Consider the following 21,155-nt stretch of genomic DNA (forward strand, 5'->3'; position numbering starts at 1 on the left):
ACATAAACATTTGTTGAAGAAGTAAAAGCTGACTCGCAGGAAAAGACTTTTGATTGCCCTAGCCTGATTTCCTTCTCCAACAGTCCATAAGGTAGGAAAACTATCTAGTAAATCCCCTGGGACCTTCCAGTCTCCCATGACATCACACTGTCTATCATTGTACCTCTATTTCCTCCTTGTATTTCAGAAGAGGTACTTCCATGATATTTCTCAACTTGAAAGCTTCATTCCCTACATCCAGACTGTGCCCAGTGACAGTAGTTATCCTTTCCCAGTGCCGCTCCATCATGGCCTTACTGGCCATGTGCTCCAGCAGTGGGCAGCACTCACTGAAGTCATCAATGGTCTTCTTCAGATCCAAAAAAGCCTGCCAGTCCTTCAAGGCTCGAGGCAGCTTCCGACACCTGCGAAGAAAAGCCAGTACGAAAGGTCGGTTGAATATGAGCCTAGATGTCTCTAGCCCAAGACTGTCTGCTAGCATTTCTATCAAAAACAGTCACCCAGAACAGCCACCACATTTTTAAATCTCATGACTCAGAGGATAACTGTAGGATTTACATTACAGGAAACCACTCCTCCCAATCAGGACTAATGTTTTCAATTCCTTCATAAAAATTAGGTAAGAGGCATTATTTTAAAAAAGGTGCTTCTCAATTCAATTCTCCAGATACATACTGAGACCCTACAAAGTACAAAGAACAGCAGAATGTACCAGCTTATCAACTGAAAATTACAACCAATAACCCTCCATTTTTCTTTAGGTTCAATATTTAAAGGCTGTAGAAAAATCAAAGGGCTCTTGCTTTTATTCCAAATAAATCATCTAACATAAACGTCAAATGTTTGGTAAGTGTAATATAAATAGAGATCAGCTCTAAGCTGCAGAAAAGCCCCTGGAAAGATTCACCCAGGTTTAAAGGATGCACTTGTCTCTCCAGGTACACAGGGATAATTAAAAAATAGTGTTTGACAAGGGTGATGTCAACAGACAATAGCAATGAAGCCAAATGTGCTCTTGAAACATCTGGGTGAAAAGAGAACCCAACAACCTATCAAAGAAGAAAGCATTTGAGGTTCAATAGCTCTGGGCATGCTAAACATTAATTTCTCACCTGTTCTGGAACTCTGAAAGCTCACTGTTGATTTTTTCAATATTTACTTCTGACCACAGGATATCATGATAGCTATTTACAGTGTCTATGACACTGTTGTACAGAGTGTATATTTTCTGAAGAAGATTTAGTTGCTTCTTGATTTCGAGAAGCTTAGGATACTGAGTGACCGGCAGACCAAAAAGCTCCTCTCCCCCAGTATAGGTGATGTATTTCCGATAGATATTATCAAATTGATTCTAATAAAAATACAAATGAAAACTCATCAAAAACTGTTTACACGTGAATAAAGATGCAAATGAAAAAAGACTGACCAGTAAGCAAACATGCATGATCTCTGATTCCATGTAAATAAGAATACTGAAGGAGTACCATTAATTACATGGGAACCAATTCTAATTATAACCATACCAAATCACAGTTTTTAAAAGGTAAGTAAGTATATACTGTATTCCACAATGACCTTCTCTATGTTAAGGTCGGGGGGTATGTATTTAAAACACATTGAGCTCTTTCAGCCGCCTTGGACCCTGTGGTGGCCTGCTGGAAACAGGACCTCTAAAACGACAGACATGTCTGGCAGGCTGTGGGGCAACACCAATTTGTTGGCTATAAGCAGGGTCTACTGAACCAGAGGGAGCACACAGCTCTCCAGAAAACTGAAGGTGTACGTGCTAGAGATGAAACTGAATTCTATAAAGGCAAGAGATGTGCTTATGTGCACAAAGCAAGAAACAACACAGTAACTCCTGGTTGAAAACCTAACAAGACCAGAGTAATCTGAGGAAAGATAATTTGAAAGTGGCTCAGTTGTGTCCGACTCTTTGCAACCCCATGGACTATGCAGTCCATGGAATTTTAGAGGCCAGAATACTGGAGTGGGTAGCCTTTCCCTTCTCCAGGGGATCTTCCCAACCCAGGGAGCAAACCCAGGTCTCCTGCATTGCAGGTGGATTCTTTACCAGCTGAGCCACAAGGGAAGCCCAAGAATACTGGAGTGGGTAGCCTATCCCTTCTCCAGTGGATCTTTCCAACCCAGAAGTCAAACCTCCTGCACTGCAGGAGGATTCTTCACCAACTGAGCTATCAGCAAAGCCCAACCATAACTTGCGCTCATGGAAACAGTGGTATGGTTCATGCCAAATTATGAAGCAACCTTCCTGCTAAGGCCATTGGACACAGAACCCACGTGATGCTGTACCCTTTGAGGATTTAAACTTGCTGAAAAGTAAATAAAAGTGTGGAAATAAAATAAAACACATTGAGGTTTTGGTTGTACAAGAGGTCAAAGAAACTAAAAAGATTACCTGAAACATGATAAGTCTATCACTGGCTTCCTGGGGTTTCAGGCCACTAGCCATTGGACCATTCTGAAACAAACAGTTTAAAAAGATAAAATAAAATGAAGTATTTGCATACAAATTTCATAAGCTCAATGTATTTGAATATCAAATTTTGTTTTCATGCATGTCACATATAGGATAGGAAATGTAGCTTTTTATTTGTTAAAAAAAAAAAAGGACTCAGGAAAGTGACTCATTTTAAATATTTTCAAGGCCAAAAAAGCCAGTTAATGTCAGAACTTTCATAAAAAAAAAAAATGTGGTATTCATCTCCTAAGAGACACAAACAAAGAAGGGTCAATAATTGGAAGAAGCACAGTGTCTGGTTTGAACTAAAGCACTAATGCCACACAACCTACAGAGTTCACCACCCTAATACCGATTTCTAAAGTGACTTGTAATATTAACATTCTAATCAGGTTTTCCTATATTCAGTTCAGTTCAAGGCCACCTTAAAAAAGCTGGATGTCTGTGCTTCCTCAACCATGAAGTTGGTGCATGAATCCAGTCTCCTAACTTCATTCATTTTGGTGTGTTACTGATTAATAGACAAATATTTTACCCTATACTTTACATACTTCCCCTCTGCAGCACATTATAATTGGTTGGAAATGGGTCTCCCTAAACAACGTGTTCCCAGTTAAAGATTCTGCACCAAAACTCATATACATACAGTTAAAATATGGACTCAATCTGTTTTGTCCACTTTTGTATCTTCAGCACCAAGGGCAAATCTGCAATGTTTGCAGAATGATGAATGCTGCGAGAAGGATGATCACGATAACTATAATTGAGTAATAGTTGTCTACACAAATCTAGAAAGCTACCAAACCCTTCAGTAAGAGACCAATGATACAAACAGCACTTCTTAATTTCCATTTACTGTTGAAATTATCCTGGATGAAATCGAAAGGGAAAGGATTGTGACAGGGAAATACCTTTGGTCTCATAAAAATAAAATTTCCATTTCTAGGGGGATTTCATTAAATTTGACATGTAAGCTTTAAACAACATTTTGGATGCTGTATTCACTCTTGCCCCAAAATACACAGAGTCGTACCACATCATAGTCCTGATAGAACTGGTGACAGTCTTGAAGGAAAACCTCCACGGTACCAATAAGTTCTTTCCTGAAACCAGGTTGTAGCGAGACTAGTTCATTCTGAACTTCGCTGGCACGTGCCAGAAGCTTCTCCCAAGAGTAACGCAGGGCATCCACTTTCTCCATCTCTTCCTTTGCTATCAGAAGCCCGTATTTGTTAAGCAGGGTATAGGATTCCTACAAAAAGAAGAAAATTTTTATTTTTGCCAGTTAGATGCATAAATCTACACACAGTCATCTTTTTAAGGCATCAGAATGAAAAAATATATATATCAGCAAGACAGGGCAACTGTCCAGAGTTCTAGTTTCTCTACTTGCAAACTTGGAAAAGCTTAAGTGAGCAATGGAGCCACTGAACTTCAGATACCTCATCTGTAAAACAGGAAAATTTCCTGGATGCATCACAGGATTTTCATGAATATGGAAAAGACATCATTTTAAATGCATTTTGAAAACTATAAATCATTATACAAACAAATGGTATGTTTACTTAGGCTCCTAAATTATATTTGAAGACTATAAAATTAAGTAGATGAAAAATATAGAATGATTTAACTGTTAATTTTAGAATAACAAAATGAATCAGTTTTAACTGTATCCTAGTTCACTTTGTTGGTAAAAGGTTCCAACAGTAAGACATAGGAGAGCATTCTTGAATCACACCCTGAGCCAAGTCTTTGCCCTAAGGATGAAAAATCCTGGACTATTCTTTTGTCTAGAAGATTAAAATGAGGCAAAGTTTGGTTTTCATGAGAAAAAAATTTTCCTAAATATCCCTGACCTCTTCTCCCACCATTACTCTTCCTCTTAGACACAGACTAAACACCTGATTGTTGATTTGAGGAAAGATTATTGATTTGGGCAGGTATAGCCCAGGGTCTTTCTCCCTCCTTCTTTCTCCTTCAAGGCATGCCTCCTCCAGTCTACACTTCAGTACCAATCAAACTGAACAAAGTAACACAGATTGGCAGCTTTCCAGTGTTGTCTTTGATGGATGAGAAAGTACAGTTCTGGGACTTCATGTCCACAAGTCCATTGCGTGTGTATATAGGATGGGATGATGGGGGAGGTGAAATCCAGTGGAAATGTAGGCCCCAAACACCAACCCAGATCCTCCAAATAACTTCTATCAGGACTAAAGATTGCGTCTTGATCGTGACTACTTGACAAGGGTTTGTCTTAACTTTCGGGTCAGGGGTAAGAGTTGGCAGTTGCTGGATCTCTTCTTCAAACCCCTTCTCCAAATTCCCCTGGTCCTGTACCACATGGGGGGTCTTTGCCTTGATGTTTCAATTCCCAGGAAGAGCACAGTGGAAATGTGATTTTCCTGACCCAATACAACAAAGGCACAAACCTGAAGTCATCTCTGCCATTTTCACCGTAAATTGAAATTTTCCAAAATTCAAAGTGCAGAAAATATGATACAAAGCTATGATCCTGACTATCAGAGTTTAAGTCCAGACATTTAAGTTATAGTTTGATGAGAAGAGGCTTCGCTTGTGACTCGGATGGTAAAGAGTCTGCCTGCAATGCAGGAGACCCGGGCTCCAACCCTGGGTTGGGAAGACACCTTGGAGGAGGCTATGGCAGCTCACTCTAGTATTCCTGCCTGGAGAATTCCATGGACAGTGGGCTACAGTCCATGGAGTCACAAAGACTCGGACATGACCAAGCAACCAACACACATGATGAAAAGATGACGTTTTATATCTGAAATTGTTTTAATGCTCCAGTTAGAGTAGTCTCATATAAAAGAATATAGTAACCCATTCCTAATAAAGAATGTTCATCTAGAAAAGAGATGATAAAAACAAAAGTAATGCACATTAATAAAACTGGATGACTTCTTTGACCCTCAGTGTCCATGTGGGTATGTAGGGGGTTGTAGCAAGAGTGAAACAAGTTAATACAGAGTAAACTCATGAATGGACACCATCAGGGCCCCATCCAGTCCTGTTTACCAGCTAACATTTGCATCCCAGCTCTTGGGCATGTTGGCTGTAGGAATTAAGCTGCCTTCTTCCCTTGAAAATTGTCCTCAGCTGATAGGAGTCTCCTCATGGGGAGATTATGGTCAAGGACCAACTCTTTGGGGGAATAAAGACAGTCCCCCTTGCCTCAAGGTGGGGCCAACTGTGTAGTACACTTCATGCTCCAGAACTGCCTCTGGGGTCAGGCTGACGTTAGTCTACAGCTAAGATCACACCCCGGCTTGGCTTCCTCCCACACCCAACCTGGTCCTCCCCTGTTTCTTTCACTCTGCTTCTCTCATAAGCACTCGTTAATAAATTACTCATGCAGAAACCCTCATCTCAGGCTCTGCTCTTAGAGACCTCAGATGCCACAGAAAGGACAAGATCTGACCCCTCAGGGGCACACTATAAGGTCAGGTATCATCATTACTGGACTCATCGTTCATGGGTTTAGCATCCATTTGTAACTCCAGTTCAGACCTGGTCAACACTTCCTCTAATAGCGATCAACATCTGGAGATATTCCTTACTGACATAAACAAGTGGTTATAAGTTACCTCGACGGGTCCCACTTGAAAGTCAATGGGGATTTGCTGCTCCCTAATTTCCTTCAGCGCCGCCATGGCAATTCGAATATCATCCAGGTCTTTAATGGGGCGATTCAGTTTCTTATTGAATTCTTCAACAAGTGTAAAAATGTTTTCCATTTCACTTCTGTATTTTTGGCTACAGTGACGGCCAATGACAACCATCCAGGCCTTCATCTCAGCAGTCAAGGTGAACTTCAGATCGGCTGTAAAACCCAAATGTCCACATTCAGCTTGAAAACCTTGAACCAGTATGAGGAGACCCAATACAACTCTTCACCAGTAGTAAATATTTTGCAGCCAAGAGCCCTCTAACACATGAAAAACCAAACTTGAAAAAAAAAATTAGTCTTTCCTAATTATTATATGGACTTCCCTGGCTGTTCAGTCATAAAGAATCCACCTGCTAACTCAGGAAATGCAGGTTCAATCCAATGAGTCAAGATGAGCCCCTGGAGAAGGAAATGTCAACCCACTCAGGTATTCTTGCCTGGGATATCCCATGGACCGAGGAGCCTGGTAGGCTACAATCCATGGGGTCAAAAAAGAATCGAACATGACTTAGCAACTAAACAAAAACAACAACAAATTATTGTATATTCATTGATTGTATAAGGCCTGTTTTGCAATAATTGAAAACATTCCAAAATGCCCCAAAAAAGTACCTAAGAAAACTGCTGGAGATAAGCCTCAATTGTTTGTTATTGTTATTTATTAAAAACAGTACATTTTAATTCAAAATATAAGAGACTTCTCCCTTCTCTTAATTAGCCTTTATTTTCAAGGTTTAGCATCAAAGTGTCGCAAAACAGTCCAGAATAATTATGCAGAAGAGAATTAAAAACAAATCTACAAATTGGTCTTGAAGCTTGAGCCCCATAAAAGGAAAGTCAATCTTTAAGAAAGCTAGAACTCTCTGGAATGTTAATGTAGGTAAACAGACAGAACAATATTTTTGAATTTTCATGGCTGGCTGAAAAAAAAAAAATGAACCAACCTGTGTATAGGGCAATGGCACCCACACAGATATACTCAGGCTCAGCATTAATTTCTTGCTCTAGTTTTTGGAAGTAGAGAATCTGGGATTCAAATTCAGAAAGTGAGGGGTTCTTTATAATAAACGTCATAATAGTTTCTTCTTTCTCCTTTTGCCAAATGTGATCGTAGCGTTTGAAGCAGTCCATGGATGTAATAACTTCCTAGAATATAAATGACAGATTTGTGTAGAAAAGGAAGACTCAAAAACGACATCACAACAGAAGTGGATATTTGCCAATTGCTAGGGGTTCCCATCAGTTCATTAACATGCTTAATTAGTGAACCGTGCCTCTAGCTGAAGAGGCCATAGAACTGGACCCGGATACAACAGTGAACACAGTAACCCAGGACTGGTAACAATGGAGCTACCACCCTAGCCAAAAAGGGAGGGGAACAGTTTCTGGGAGAGTGGGGCAGCGAGTTGAGTCCATGAAATCTCTTGTGGACAGGGCCAAGTTGATTGGAGCTGGACCTCAGGTCAAAAACCACAGCTCAAAACCATACAAAGGAGAGGGTGATGCTACCGGGGGGGGAAATACTCTGAGGTCACTTTCTTCCACTGCTCAGAGCTCCTCCAAGACTCTCATGGGTGAAATCCACTGGAAATCTCAAAGGAAACCCATTGACTTGTTCCCTAAGTTCAGAGTATGGAGTTTAGATATAGAGAGACAAACAGATACATCCAGCATCCAACTCCACTGAAAGACTGCATGGAATCACACAAAATGCATGAATATATAGGATAAGGATTGATATCCAGACAGTGTTAAATATTTGTGTGTGTTTCTAAATCTTCTCCTCTTTCCTTTCTAAATTCCTTGTTAAGTTTTAGAGAAATTTTCATAAAGACCCTACAAACTTCTCATCGTGTATGGTACTAGGTATTCTCCAATGAAGTTGTTATCATAAAAATGACCTTTTCCCACTATTCTTATAACTATATGAATGGCATATCAACTGTTTTTCTATTGGTTTCTTCATGAATGGTCCTGTTTGCTACAAAGTGTGCTTCTGTAAGATGAACTGGCTCTCTCGCAACTGGCAAATAGGAAATGATGTCAATATAACAGGAAGATCACATTATCAAGAGTTATTTTTCCAGTGCTTTGTTTTGTACTCACTAAAGCAGCAACTCACAGAGGGGCACAATGCTTTCAGCCCCTTCTTTCTTTGGGGTTAATTTTTGTTTTGAGAATGTTCTTGGCACAGTTAGACCTGATTTTTGCATATTTTATCCTTGTTTCCATAACTCAGCATTTTTAACTGTTTTTTACATCCAAGTTTCTCTCATATTTGATAGTAAAGTTTCATACTCATTATAGTGTTATCAAATGGGTTAGTATATTACTTTGATTGTTACCGTTTTTGTTAACTACCCTGTTTACAGAATTTCCTACATTTTGTATATTCGTCCCAACTCCATTTTTCTCATAATCCCTCTTTTATTAAATATGTGATGTTGCAAATCAGGCTTTTTAGGAACATATTTACTGTATTTCAGCAGAAATGCCTTTCAACTTACTACTAACTTAACTCTTTATTAAGCCATATTTTCTTTTCAGATTAGCACTTTTAGATTTACTTGATAGATAATTATATCATCTCCAAACAATTAAGATTTGTCTCCTCATTTCTAATGTTTACAGCTCTTGGCAATCAACGTTTTCTACTGGCTAATATTATAATTTCAGAGTTACATCTGCATGAGAAAAAATAATTTTAAGCTGAGAGTGAAAATGCCATTATCTGAAAGAACAGAGCATTCCAACTGCATTCTAAATGGTCCAATTAAGTAAATTTCACCAACTTGTACCAAACCGAGGATAGCTTTACCGCCATGCCCAACATGAAGCTAATGTGTCGCTCAGAACCTCAGGCTTAATGAGTGTTGAGACTTCCCATCCATTAAAATGCAGAAAGGTAAGCCTGCCGCTGTGTGTCCCAACCACAACCAATCCCCTGGCATGGGCTGAGATGCTGACATACACACCCAGAATGCATTGCAATAGCATGTGGACATTCTCACAAATGGATGATGGTTTGGAGAATGAATCAAGGACCCCTGAATATGGGTAGAAATTCCAGAATTCCACTCTTTCAACATCCAAGAGTTTATATTATTAAGAACACACCCTACCTAAATAAGTTTTAGACTCTCATTTATTTTATCTGAAAGTGTCTAACTTGATTAAATTGGGGCTTTTGAAAGCAGAGATAACCTAGAATCTAAAGGAAAATTACATGAACTACATTTGTAACTACATTTGATCTATTTAAGTTATTTTAATTGCCACAGTTATTTTGATTATTTGGTCCAGCTCATCTTTTCAAGCCAGGCAGTGTTATAAGTTGATGGCCAACCTCTGGATGAGCTGAACGTAGGTCAAGTTTACATTCTGATTCAGTTAGCTCCTGTAAGAGGAAAGGGGCTGAGATCAGAGGGTTTTCTGTGGTTGAGGAAAGGTCAATCACACAAAATTCAGAAGGGCCGATGGCTGTGGAGGGCCACATTTAACACCGTGACAAAGAGTGCATATACACTTCCACAAACAGCTTGGCCATCCTGTCAATCTGGATAAAGTCCTTCAAGTTATTCTAAGTGCCAACTTTTTCTATTATTTTAAGAAAGGTGATGGACAGGGAGGCCTGGCGTGTTGTGATTCATGGGGTCGCGGAGAGTCGGACACGACTGAGCGACTGAACTGAACTGAACATCCGTACATTTTCTTCATATAATAGAAAGGCAAAGGTAACAAAAATGACACAGACATAAGTATTTTGGTGCCAGCAGGATATTAATTTCAACTGCTAGGCCTTACCCTTAGATTTTCATAATAATGGCTGCTTACATTCAGAGAAAGTAATGAACTTTATTATTGAACTATTTTATTGTGTTTTCCATGATTACTGAGACATTTGAAAGGATCCTTCAATGCTTATTATCATCATAAAATACTCTACTTACCTTTACATTTAGTATAGAGCTTGATAAACTAAGCACTAGACAAATATTTGTTAAATTGAATTATGTGAACACAGTCTCTAGGGAAAAATTAAATACAGGACCTTCACGATATTAAGAAAAGAAAATAGAAAGTGCAGAAATGCAAAAGCTTCCATTTCCCTCAGGAATACATTAAAATTAAACTGAATATTTCCTCAAATGGTTATAGCAAAGGCAGCTTTTCAAAACACTTTCAAACAAAAGAAATTCATTCTATCAAAACTGAGTAATAGAAAAGATATATTTACTGAGTGACAGCTGTTTCCTCAACACTGAGAAACATTGTTAAAGAGCCAGCAGGTCATAGTGGCAATGTGAATATTTTCTTTTAAGGAGAAATTGACTTTAGAATTTTGAGTCTTTTTGACCACGAAAACAGATTTGCCTGAACAGAAAAGGGAAAGTTGAGACAAGAAGAGAGTGGAAGAAAAAAATTAACCTGAATTTATATCCATGTCCAGGGCAAGTTTGTGCTGATAATATTTTCAATATTCTCAGTATTATCTTATTTCCACATTATAATATATATAAACTTTCACCTGATACACACAAATACAAAATTAGAGTGTAAATCTTACTCTATTTCAAATGATACAAGCCAGTTCCAGCATCACTGACTCTTTGAAAGTGAAGTCTGACTTGAATTTGAGAAGTATCAAATCTTTTAACAGACTTATTTATACTATTGATATATAAGTACATAAGTAGTTAAGGCATTAAGCAGGAGACAATATAAAAAAACAGAAAAGATAGTTCTCTTTCCCTTTGCAATCTGGAATGAAAAATCTTGAGTTAAACATTTGCTGGGCACGTACAAGATTCCATAAGTTGCTCACTGAAGTCACAGAGGGTGCGACCCAGGCCACGTGAAGGACAAGCTTTACTGCTGGACTTCACAGAGGTACGTGTTGCAAAGCAAAAGAGCCTGGCTGGAAATCCTCTTGGCATACCTTTTTAGTGGAGTTGATGATTGTGCTAAGCACAGAGACTAATTTTACAATCTCTTTGTTGTCAGAAACATTCTTATAATAGTTCCTGGTTTGCACGGGAATGGGTAAGTTCACAGATGCTATCTCAAGGGTATCTAAAGGGAAGAAAAAAGAAATATTTATAACAACAGTATAGAAACATGCTTTAAAAAGATGAGTGAATTTCTGTAATAGTAAGGGGGCTTCCCTGGTGGCTCAGACAGTAAAGAATCTGCCTGCCGATGCAGGAGACCCAGGTTCAATCCCTGGGTCGGGAAGATCCCCTGAAGAAAGAAATGGCCACCCACTCCAGTATTCTTACCTGGGAAATCTCATGGACAGAGGAGGCTGGCAGGCATACAGTTCATGGGGTCACAAACAGTCGGACACGACTGAGTGACTAACACGGTAATAGTAATGTAAGGACCTCTGAAAATCTTCTTTATAAAAGCAATAAAGGGGACTTCTCTGTGGTCCAGTGGTTAAGAACTCACCTTGCAGTGCAAGGGATGCAGGGTCAATCTCTGGTTGGGGAAGTAAGATCCCACATGCCTTGGAGCAACGAAGCCCATGCACTGCAACGACTGAGCCTGCGCACTCTGCCTTTATCCTCTTTGGTAACAGATTATTTTTCAGAGGGACTTGTTTCTGTGCCTTCCTTAGTTTATTTATCATCTCAATGTATATGAGCACTAATTGAAAATTACACAAGCTCTGCTGTTTGCTCAGCTGCTTTAAAAGGAGTTTGAATAAATAAAGACTACATTTATCATCTATCATTAGCAACTTGGATGTCATTTACTCCCTAATATTACCTCAGATATGGGGATGACACCATCCTAATGGCAGAAAGCAAAGAGGAACTAAAGAGCCTCTTGATGAGGATGAAAGGGGAGAGTGAAAAGCTGACTTAAAACTCAGCATTCAAAAAACTAAGATCATGGCATCCAGTCCCATTACTTCGTGGCAAATAGAAGAGGGAAACACGGAAACAGGGACAGATTTTATTTTCTTGGGCTCCAAAATCACTTCAAACAGTGACTGCAGCCATGAAATTAAAAGATGCTTGCTCCTTGGAAGAAAAGGTATGACAAACCTAGACAGCACATTAAAAAGCAGAGACATCACTTTGCTGACAAAGGTCCGTATAGTCAAAGCTATGGCTTTTCCAATAGTTATGTACGGATATGAGAGTGGGACCATAAAGAACACTGAGCATCAAAGAATTGACGCTTTCAAATTGTGGTGCTGGAGAAGACTCCTGTGGGACTGCAAGATCAAACCAGACAGTCCTAAAGGAAAACAACCCTGAACATTCATTGGAAGGACTGATGCTGAAGCTGAAGCTCCAATACTCTGGCCACCTGATGTGAAGACCCGACTCATTGGAAAAGACCCTGATGTTGGGAAAGATTGAGAGCAGGAGGAGAAGGGGATGACAGAGGATGAGCTGGTTGGATGGCACCGCCGACTCAATGGACATGAGTTTGAGCCAACTCCGGGAAACAGTGAAGGACAGGGAAGCCTGGCTGCTGCAGTCCATGGGGTCACAAAGAGTCGGACTCAATTTAGCAACTGAACAACAACAATAGCATAAATGAAAATCATGAGATATACAGCAAAAATCACATTATATAAGCAAAACAGGACACACAATGTGTCAAAATACAAAAGATCTCTTAAATCAGGAAATATTCATTGTGATAATGACAAGCTTTTCTTTAAACTGTGAGACTAAAATCCTTCTTGTCCCCTAGTATGTCTTTGATATATATATTTAAAACACACTATTTAGGGGCTTCCCTGGTGGCTCGGTGGTAAAGAATGTGTCTTCCAGTGCAGGGGACACAGGTTCAATCCCTGGTCCAGGAAGAGCCCACATGCCATGGGACAACTAAGCCCATGCACCACAACTCCTGAGTCTGTGCTCTAGAGCCCGAGAACTGCAACAACTGAGCCCATGTGCCACAACTATTAAAGCCTGCAAGCCTAGAGCCCGTGCTCGCCAACAAGAGAAGCCGCTGCCGTGAGAAGCCCGCACACCACAATTAAAAAGGAGCCCCCACTAACTGCAACCAGAGAAAACCCAGGCACAGCAACAGAGACCCAGGATAGCCATAACTAAATAAGTAAATCTTTAAAAATAATAATAAACTACACTGTCATGGTGATATTAAAATACATGAATCTATATTTTACAAACATGAAATTGACTCATAGATTAATATACCAATCTGATCTGAGAATTGCACGGGGCTGGGGAGGGTGGAAATATCTTTTAGCTCAATAGGTTTTGATTTAGAATGACTAGTCAAGGAAATGGCAACCCACTCCAGTGTTCTTGCCTGGAGAATCCCAGGGACGGGGGAGCCTGGTGGGCTGCCGTCTATGGGGTCGCACAGAGTCGGACACGACTGAAGCGACTTAGCAGCAGCAGCAGCAGCAGCAGTCAGAAAGAACCAAAAGAGCACTTACCTTGAGGTTCGTTTTCTCCCATTTCAGTATCAGAATCACTGTGTTCATTATGCTGCAGGGCAGTCAGTTTTCTTTCCTGCATCTTTCTCTGCAATGGAAAAGGACATCTTTCAGTGCCCTGGCACTTGGAAAAGAAGCCGCTTCCACATGAAACGGTTTCCTCATGCCAAACCCACCTTGGACACCGGCTCACCGCTCCACCGTCCAACCCCCTTACTGACGGTGACTATGCACTCCACAGCTTTGTTCAGCGTCTGCTGAATGTCTTCGAGGGCTGGGGCCATGCTGATGTTGGGGATGGCCAGAGTGACGCTTGCCCGGAAAATGGGAAGACCGTGCTGCTTCACTTTAGAGGTACTGTTACTGTCTGAGTTAAGACAAAACAGGGAAGCTTTCATCCTTTTCACGTAAAAAGATTTTTTTTTAATGAAAACGATAAACTCTCATTTCTAACCAGAAAAATGAAAGCACCTAGATAAATACATAATAGGTGTATCATCAGACAATATGAATTTGCTGAACATATGCATGAATGAATAAAAACTAATAGAGGATCTGATTTTGCTCAATGGAACAGAGCAGTTCAGTAGAACCCAAGCCATCTTCTGCTGATTACAATCTATGGGTACACGCCCCATAATGGAAATTTGCTGCATGGAGTCAGCACATTATATAATTATAGAAACTCTTACCTGAAATATTGAAGATGAGACTGTCTGAATAACAGGATGTCAGCAAATTAAATATAGAATAAGTAAGGAATGAAACACAAGAACATCAGAACAAATGCCAGCTTGGAATTTCAGATACAATACATGTCTTTCTACCGTGACTATCATCACACTGACATCCATCAGAGTATATCACACTGGGAGCAGTCAAAGAGCAGGGACAACATAAAGTGTGATTCACTGTTTGTATCCACGGGACTTTTAAAGTTGGACAAAGGTATAGTTATGGGTATATAAATACGGATATGTATGTATACGACTCTGTACAATTGGAAACACCTGTAATATATGAAGTTGGGGAAGACAGGAGACAATATCCAGCATATCAACAGTTGATAAGTTCAAATATTAGCCCCATGTCAAAGAAAAGGACTATCCTCCATTTTGAAGTGAAATAAAACATAATAAACCAAGTTGCCAATCAAAAGTTCTTTCAATGTTTCCACTTCTTTTCATGCACTTTTAATTAACTATTAGAGTTAACTAACTGCTTTCCCTTAGGTGCCCATGTTCAAAATAAAAACGTTTATTACCCTATTATTTTTTCAATTTTAATTAATTATTGTTACTTTGTTTTTATATGTTTTCAATTTAAAGTTTAGTTTCAGAATGTCTCTAGATTTGAATGACTTTTGTGGCCCATCTGGGAAACCAATTTCTGAATGGTGCTGAAGAGAGAGGATCGTTTTAAGAATGAAGAAACGAGTTGGAAAGTACTAAATTGACATGAAAATAGCAAAAAAAAAAAAAAACCTAATTTTCTGCTTTGGAGGTTATGACATTAATAAAATCTTTCTTTATAAGACTGGCTAATAATCTAATGATTTAACAATGAAAGTATGTTTCTATATAGCTTCTTTTTAAACTATTTCTTCTTTTACTAGTTAAAACAATTCATTTCACATGTTTTCACCTTATTACAAAAAGATTAAATGTGATGCTGATTATTATGTTATTAACAAAAGCTAAGTGGCCTTAAGTCAATTACTTAACTTTCCTGGACTCAGTCTTACCAGTCTTAAATTAGAGAAATGACAGTGTCCACTTCATCGAACTGCTGGGATAATCCAAGTTCATATATATAAATGTACAAGGAGGCACTGAAGAAATGGTGAGGGTTTTGATTACTTGAATTTAACAGGAACACACAAACATGCACACACAACCAGAGACCAGGCTTGGCGAGCCAAGAGGCGAACCCTGTGAGATCATTACCCCGGAAGCTCGTCATGTTGCAGAATTGAATGCGCCTGCGGATGGCCTCTAGTGTGTTCCTTGTGACCTTCAGAAGAGCATCCGTGTTCTGGTGATCGAAGTGAGAGAGCAACTCTCGGGCTCCTTCCTCTAACGCCTCGACCTCTTTCTTCTTTCTTGAGATTGTCGTCAGATGCAGGAGGCCTGCCCCGGCATTAAGGGAAGAAGTCAAGGGATCAGAATTTTCTTCTTCTCTTTTTGCTGTTACAAAATGAGAGAAATTGAAAGAGGTGGGGGCAGGGGGGCACCTATTGCAGTTAAAGAAGAAAATTAAGATAAATTGGTGCAGTGGGAAAGAACCCACCTGCCAACGCAGGAAACACAAAACACACAATCGATTGATCCCTGGGTCAGGAAGATCCCCTGGAGGAGGAAATGGTAACCCACTCCAGTATTCCTGCCTGGAGAATCCTTTGGACAGAGGAACTTGGTGGGCTACAGTCCATAAGGTCACAAAGAGTCGGATAGGACTGAGCCTGCACATACGCACATACATGCAAGTTTAATAACACTCAGATGTCATACTTCTTATGAAACGAGGCCATCAAAGGAAAGCAAGAGGACACTGGGGGAACAAGGTGGACTGATGGAGCCTCTCATCCTTGATGCGTGGGAGGAGGAGGAGAGGTAGGAACTATCCAAAAACAAGACAGGGCCTGGGGTCCTAGGTGCTGGCTCTCTGGGTTCTCTCTTTTACCAACAACCACAAACCCTTGGGGAAGAGCATCCCTTCTCTGCCTCTCTCTGTCTTCATCTGCCCACAAACCACTTGCTCTGGTATAAACATACTCCAGTGGGAATTCCAACCCATAATCCATCCTACTTTACTTATAAAGTGAAAAAACACGCACTGACACCTAAATGTAAAAAGCACTAACAAGGACCAACGTGAAGTACACGTTTGTAGAGCCGAACAAAAAATAATGGAAATTAATGACATGCCATCATTCAAGTGTGCCCCGAATCCTAATTTCACATTTATCAATGTCCTTATAAAACTGAGAGGGTCTTATTAGAGTGTGAAATTCACTGCGAAGTACAAAGTTAAATTTTGGTCTCCAGGCACATCCTAAAAAACAAGACCCTGCCATTACCCACCTCTCTTACCTGAACTTTCATTTTTCCAATCATCACTGTTCACATTGAATACTTTCTCTCTTTCTTCCTTAGATGGAACTTCCACATCCAGCAGCATATTTATTAGCTCATTGACTGCTTCCTCCACTAAAGAGCTTTTAAAGTGTAGTATCTGAGCACCATTTACACAAAGGTCCTATCAAAAAAATAGCATCATGTCATATTTGTTTTATCTAGCTATTGATAGCACATCAGTAATGGTAGCAACACGACAGGTCCAGCCTCCAGATGAGATTCTGGCCTCCAGCAATGTTTGGCCACACCTCTCACACTAACCCAGGCCAGGCATCCTGTCAAGGACTGTATTAAAAATGAGAGAGCCAACTGGCGACTAGATGGACCACAATTACTCTAACTTCTCCAGCCGTAGAGAAAATAAGTCCAAAAGCCATGGAGCTCCTTCTGTCTCATATAAATCTGCTCTAGTGAGGCTCCCTTTCCTCTACGGCTTTGCCAACAATCCATCATCAACCCCTAACTAACTTTAAGTGTTCCCCTCCCCTCCAACTAGATTATACATTTCTCAAGAGTGTAATAAATGCAAATGCAAATGTGACACTTTAATCAAGACAAATAGACCGACAGGGAGATGATATAGTCAGTGATTTACCACCTAGTTGAAAAATCAAGCCCATGAAGCAACAGACTGTGAGTGGGTGATGGTCTGCAGCTCCAACCCACCATGGTTCACCTTGAGACGCTGTCATGTCCTCATGGACCCTCCACTCCATTAGCCTCCGGGTTCATTTACTTCCTCATCAGCCATGACATTTACGCTTAAACCCTCTGACTCTGCACACCCGCCCCTAAGGATGATGTCTCACATCAATCATTTTTTTGCCAACAGCCTTTACTCCATCGACCCCTCAGTCTTCCAGGGCCTTACACAGGAGAAGTCCAACCCAAATGATCAGATAATCTATGATCTCTACTTGCACACATAGGTCATGGTAAGGCAGGTGCTTGGCACTGGGAATTCACGGCCCCCAAGCCACTCCAGTACTCTTGCCTGGAAAATCCCATGGATGGAGGAGCCTGGTAGGCTGCAGTCCGTGGGGTCGCTAAGGGTTGGACACAATTGAGCGACTTCACTTTCACTTTTCACTTTCATGCATTGGAGAAGGAAATGGCAACCCACTCCAGTGTTCTTGCCTGGAGAATCCCAGGGAAGGGGGAGCCTGGTGGGCTTCCATCTATGGGGTCACACAGAGTCGGACACGACTGAAGTGACTTAGCATCAGCAGCAGCAGCAGCAGCAGCAAACTCAGCCCAGCTCCTAATGCTACCCAGGAATCATTCTATGTGACTCCAGTCACATTCCCTACCAGGGCCCAGAACAACTGTGTTCTCAAACCCTTGTCCCCTCAAATCCTTCACCATCCTCCCTGTGACCTGGCCCTGTCCCCATGCCCTCATCTAGAAGATTAACCAGCATCCATCATCAACTGTCTTTCCTCCTTTTTCAGGAATACAATGTTTATCCTTCTAGTTAAAAATACGAGGGGCTTTCCTGGTGGTTGAGTGGTCAAGAATCTACCTGCCAATGCAGGGGACACAGGTTCGATCCCTGGTCCGGGAAGATCCCACTTGCCATGGGGCAGCTAAGCCCATGTGCCACAACTACTGAAGCCCTGGCACCCAGAGCCTGTGTAAGGCAACAAGAGAAGCCACCACAATGAGAAGTCCATGCACCACGTGAAGACCCAGTGCAGTCAAAAATAAATAACGAGTAAATTAAATAAAATTTCAAAAAATAAACAACAGAAGCAGCTGCTTTAAAAAAAAAAAAAAATCCCACAATCTAAGTTCTAAGCCACACTCTCCTGCTTCCCCGGGACTATACTTACCTCCCATTCCCTTTTTCCTTCTCTTCTTGATCTCCCCCACCCCACCATATGATCATAATCAATGAACTTCAACTCAATGCCTTTCTACCATAAGATAAGCCTCAGGACCTTTGCACTTGCCATTCCCACTGCCTGGAATGCTTTTCCCCAGAGATAGTCCCATGGCTTTCTCCCTCACTTCCTGTGTTCATATGTAATTACAGAGGTCATCCCTGACCATCGACATAAAATCACTACTCCCTTTCAGGTACTCCTTTTCTCCACTATCCTCTTAATTCTTTTCCACTGAACTTGGCACGTTGTTTGCTCACTGGCTTTTTTTTGTTTGCTTGTTTTTCTACATCCTCCACTTGAAAGCGAGCATTGCAATGGCAGAGATTTCACTTGTTTTGTTCACTGTTTTATTCCCAAGCAGTGTTTCACACAGAAGCTCCATAAAAAAATTACTGAAGGAAAAAATGAATTATAAAAAGTAAACGAATTCAAGAGAAAGCATTCTTTTATACTGGTAATCATTCACTTTGGTAATCAAAATGCAAATTAAAATTAGGCTCTATGATTTTGCTACTTCAGGTAAAATTGATAATTTATAATTACTTGTAATACATTTACTCTTGTATTTTATTATAATAAATGTATTGCTCTACTATGTACCTTATTCTAACAAAAAATTTATTATAATTTACAATGATTATAATAAAGCAGTGTTTGTTGGAAGACATTAAAATTGGTACTACTACATTGCTGATAGCATTTTAAGTTGATATCATCAGTTTGAAAACCAATTTGGCTACAAATATTAACAGCTATTAAACGAAGACACATTTTCCTTGGAGGAGGAAATACTCCTAAAGGGGAATAAAAAGCATGAAACATATAAATATATTCATTGTAGCTTTTGGCAAAACAGCAAAACTAGAAATCATCTAACTATCCAACAATAACAAAGTAAATTAGGATACATCAAATCAATAGAATATTCTAAAGGCATCCTTAAAACGGTGGCCATGCAGCAACATGAGAAATATTTTCTGAGAAAAAGTAAGTGGGAGAAAAAAAAATGCCATTACAAATCTGCAGTCTTTTCAGTAAGGATCACAAATGTAAATAGGCAATATACCAAATTATCACAATGGCAGTGTAATAGGTAAAAATGCTACTTTTCCCATTTTTTAAAATATTTTAGAATGGAATGGCTACCCACTCCAATATTCTTGGGACTTCCCTGGTGGCTCAGACCATAAAGAATCTGGTTGCAATGAAGGAGACCTGGGTTCAAACCCTGGGTTGGGAAGATTCCCTGGAGAAGAGAATGGCAACCCACTTTAGTATTCTTGCCTGGAGAATCCCCATGGACAGAGAAACCTATCAGGCTACAGTCCATGGAGTTGCAAAGAGTCAGACATGACTGAGCGACTAACACTCTCACTTTTAAAATTTGCTTTTAAATTGAATTGTTTTAAAATTTTGCACTTTTATGAAATAATCATAAGAATCAGTCAGTCAGTTCAGTCGCTCAGTCGTGTCCGACTCTGCAACCCCGTGTACCGCAGCACGTCAGGCCTCCCTGTCCATCACCAGCTCCCAGAGTCCACCCAAACCCACGTCCATTGTGTCGGTGATGCTACCCAGCCATCTCATCCTCTGTCGTCCCCCTCCCGCCTTCAATCTTTCCCAGCATCAGGGTCTTTTCCAATGAGTCAGCTCTTCGCATCAGGTGGCCAAAGTATTGGACTTTCAGCTTCAACATCAGTCTTTCCAATGAACACCCAGGACTGATCTCCTTTAGGATGGACTGGTTGGATCTCCTTGAAGTCCAAGAGACTCTCAAGAGTCTTCTCCAACACCACAGTTCAAAAGCATCAATTCCTCGGTGCTCCTCTTTCTTTATAGTCCAACTCTCACATCCACATATGACTACTGGAAAAACCATAGCTTTGACTAGACAGATTTTTGTTGACAAAGTAATGTCTCTGCTCTTTAATACGCTGTCCAGGTCATAACTTCCCTTCCAAGGAGCAAGTGTCCTTTAATTTCATGGCTGCAATTACCATCTGGAGTGATTTTGGAGCCCAGAAAAATAAAGTCAGCCACTGTTTCCACTGTTTCCCCATCTATTTCCCATGAAGTGATGGGACTGGATGCCAAGATCTTAGTTTTCTGAATGATGAGGTTTAAGCCAACTTTTTCACTCTCCTCTTTCACTTTCATCAAGACGCTTTTTAGTTCCTCTTCACTTTCTGCCATAAGGTTGGTATCATCTGCATATCTGAGGTTATTGATATTTCCCCTGGCAATCTTGATTCCAGCTTATGCTTCCTCCAGCCTAGTGTTTCTCATGATGTACTCTGCATATAAGTTAAATAAGTAGGGTGACAATATACAGCCTTGACGTACTTCTTTTCTGATTTGGAACCAGTCTGTTGTTCCATGTCCAGTCTTAACTGTTGCTTCCTGACCTGGATACAGGTTTCTCAAGAGGCAGGTCAGGTGGTATGGTATTCCCATCTCTTTCAGAATTTTCCACAATTTATTGTGAGCCACATAGTCAAAGGCTTTGGCATAGTCAATAAAACAGAAATAG

At 40.3% G+C, this 21,155-nt stretch overlaps 1 protein-coding gene and 1 pseudogene across 1 annotated transcript in view; one reads left to right on the forward strand and one right to left on the reverse strand.

The window, feature by feature from the left end:
- DNAH5 (dynein axonemal heavy chain 5) overlaps positions 1-21,155 on the reverse strand; it is a 265,941-nt gene that overhangs the window by 186,882 nt on the left and 57,904 nt on the right. Inside the window, exons 18-28 of the mRNA XM_055422257.2 lie at positions 16,695-16,860; positions 15,549-15,731; positions 13,779-13,969; positions 13,603-13,690; positions 11,110-11,243; positions 7,115-7,316; positions 6,088-6,323; positions 3,516-3,734; positions 2,420-2,482; positions 1,113-1,351; positions 164-404 (exon numbers count right to left, since the gene is read on the reverse strand). Of these exons, the coding sequence (XP_055278232.2) occupies positions 164-404; positions 1,113-1,351; positions 2,420-2,482; positions 3,516-3,734; positions 6,088-6,323; positions 7,115-7,316; positions 11,110-11,243; positions 13,603-13,690; positions 13,779-13,969; positions 15,549-15,731; positions 16,695-16,860 (1,962 nt within the window). The remainder of the gene's footprint in view (positions 1-163; positions 405-1,112; positions 1,352-2,419; positions 2,483-3,515; positions 3,735-6,087; positions 6,324-7,114; positions 7,317-11,109; positions 11,244-13,602; positions 13,691-13,778; positions 13,970-15,548; positions 15,732-16,694; positions 16,861-21,155) is intronic.
- Positions 1,685-2,328, forward strand: LOC148774956 (large ribosomal subunit protein eL33-like; annotated as a pseudogene).

Source organism: Moschus berezovskii, chromosome 18 (genome assembly GCF_049115385.1).
Source record: "Moschus berezovskii isolate FMDL1 chromosome 18, NW_MosBer_1.0, whole genome shotgun sequence".
NCBI classification, from domain to species: Eukaryota; Metazoa; Chordata; class Mammalia; order Artiodactyla; family Moschidae; genus Moschus; species Moschus berezovskii.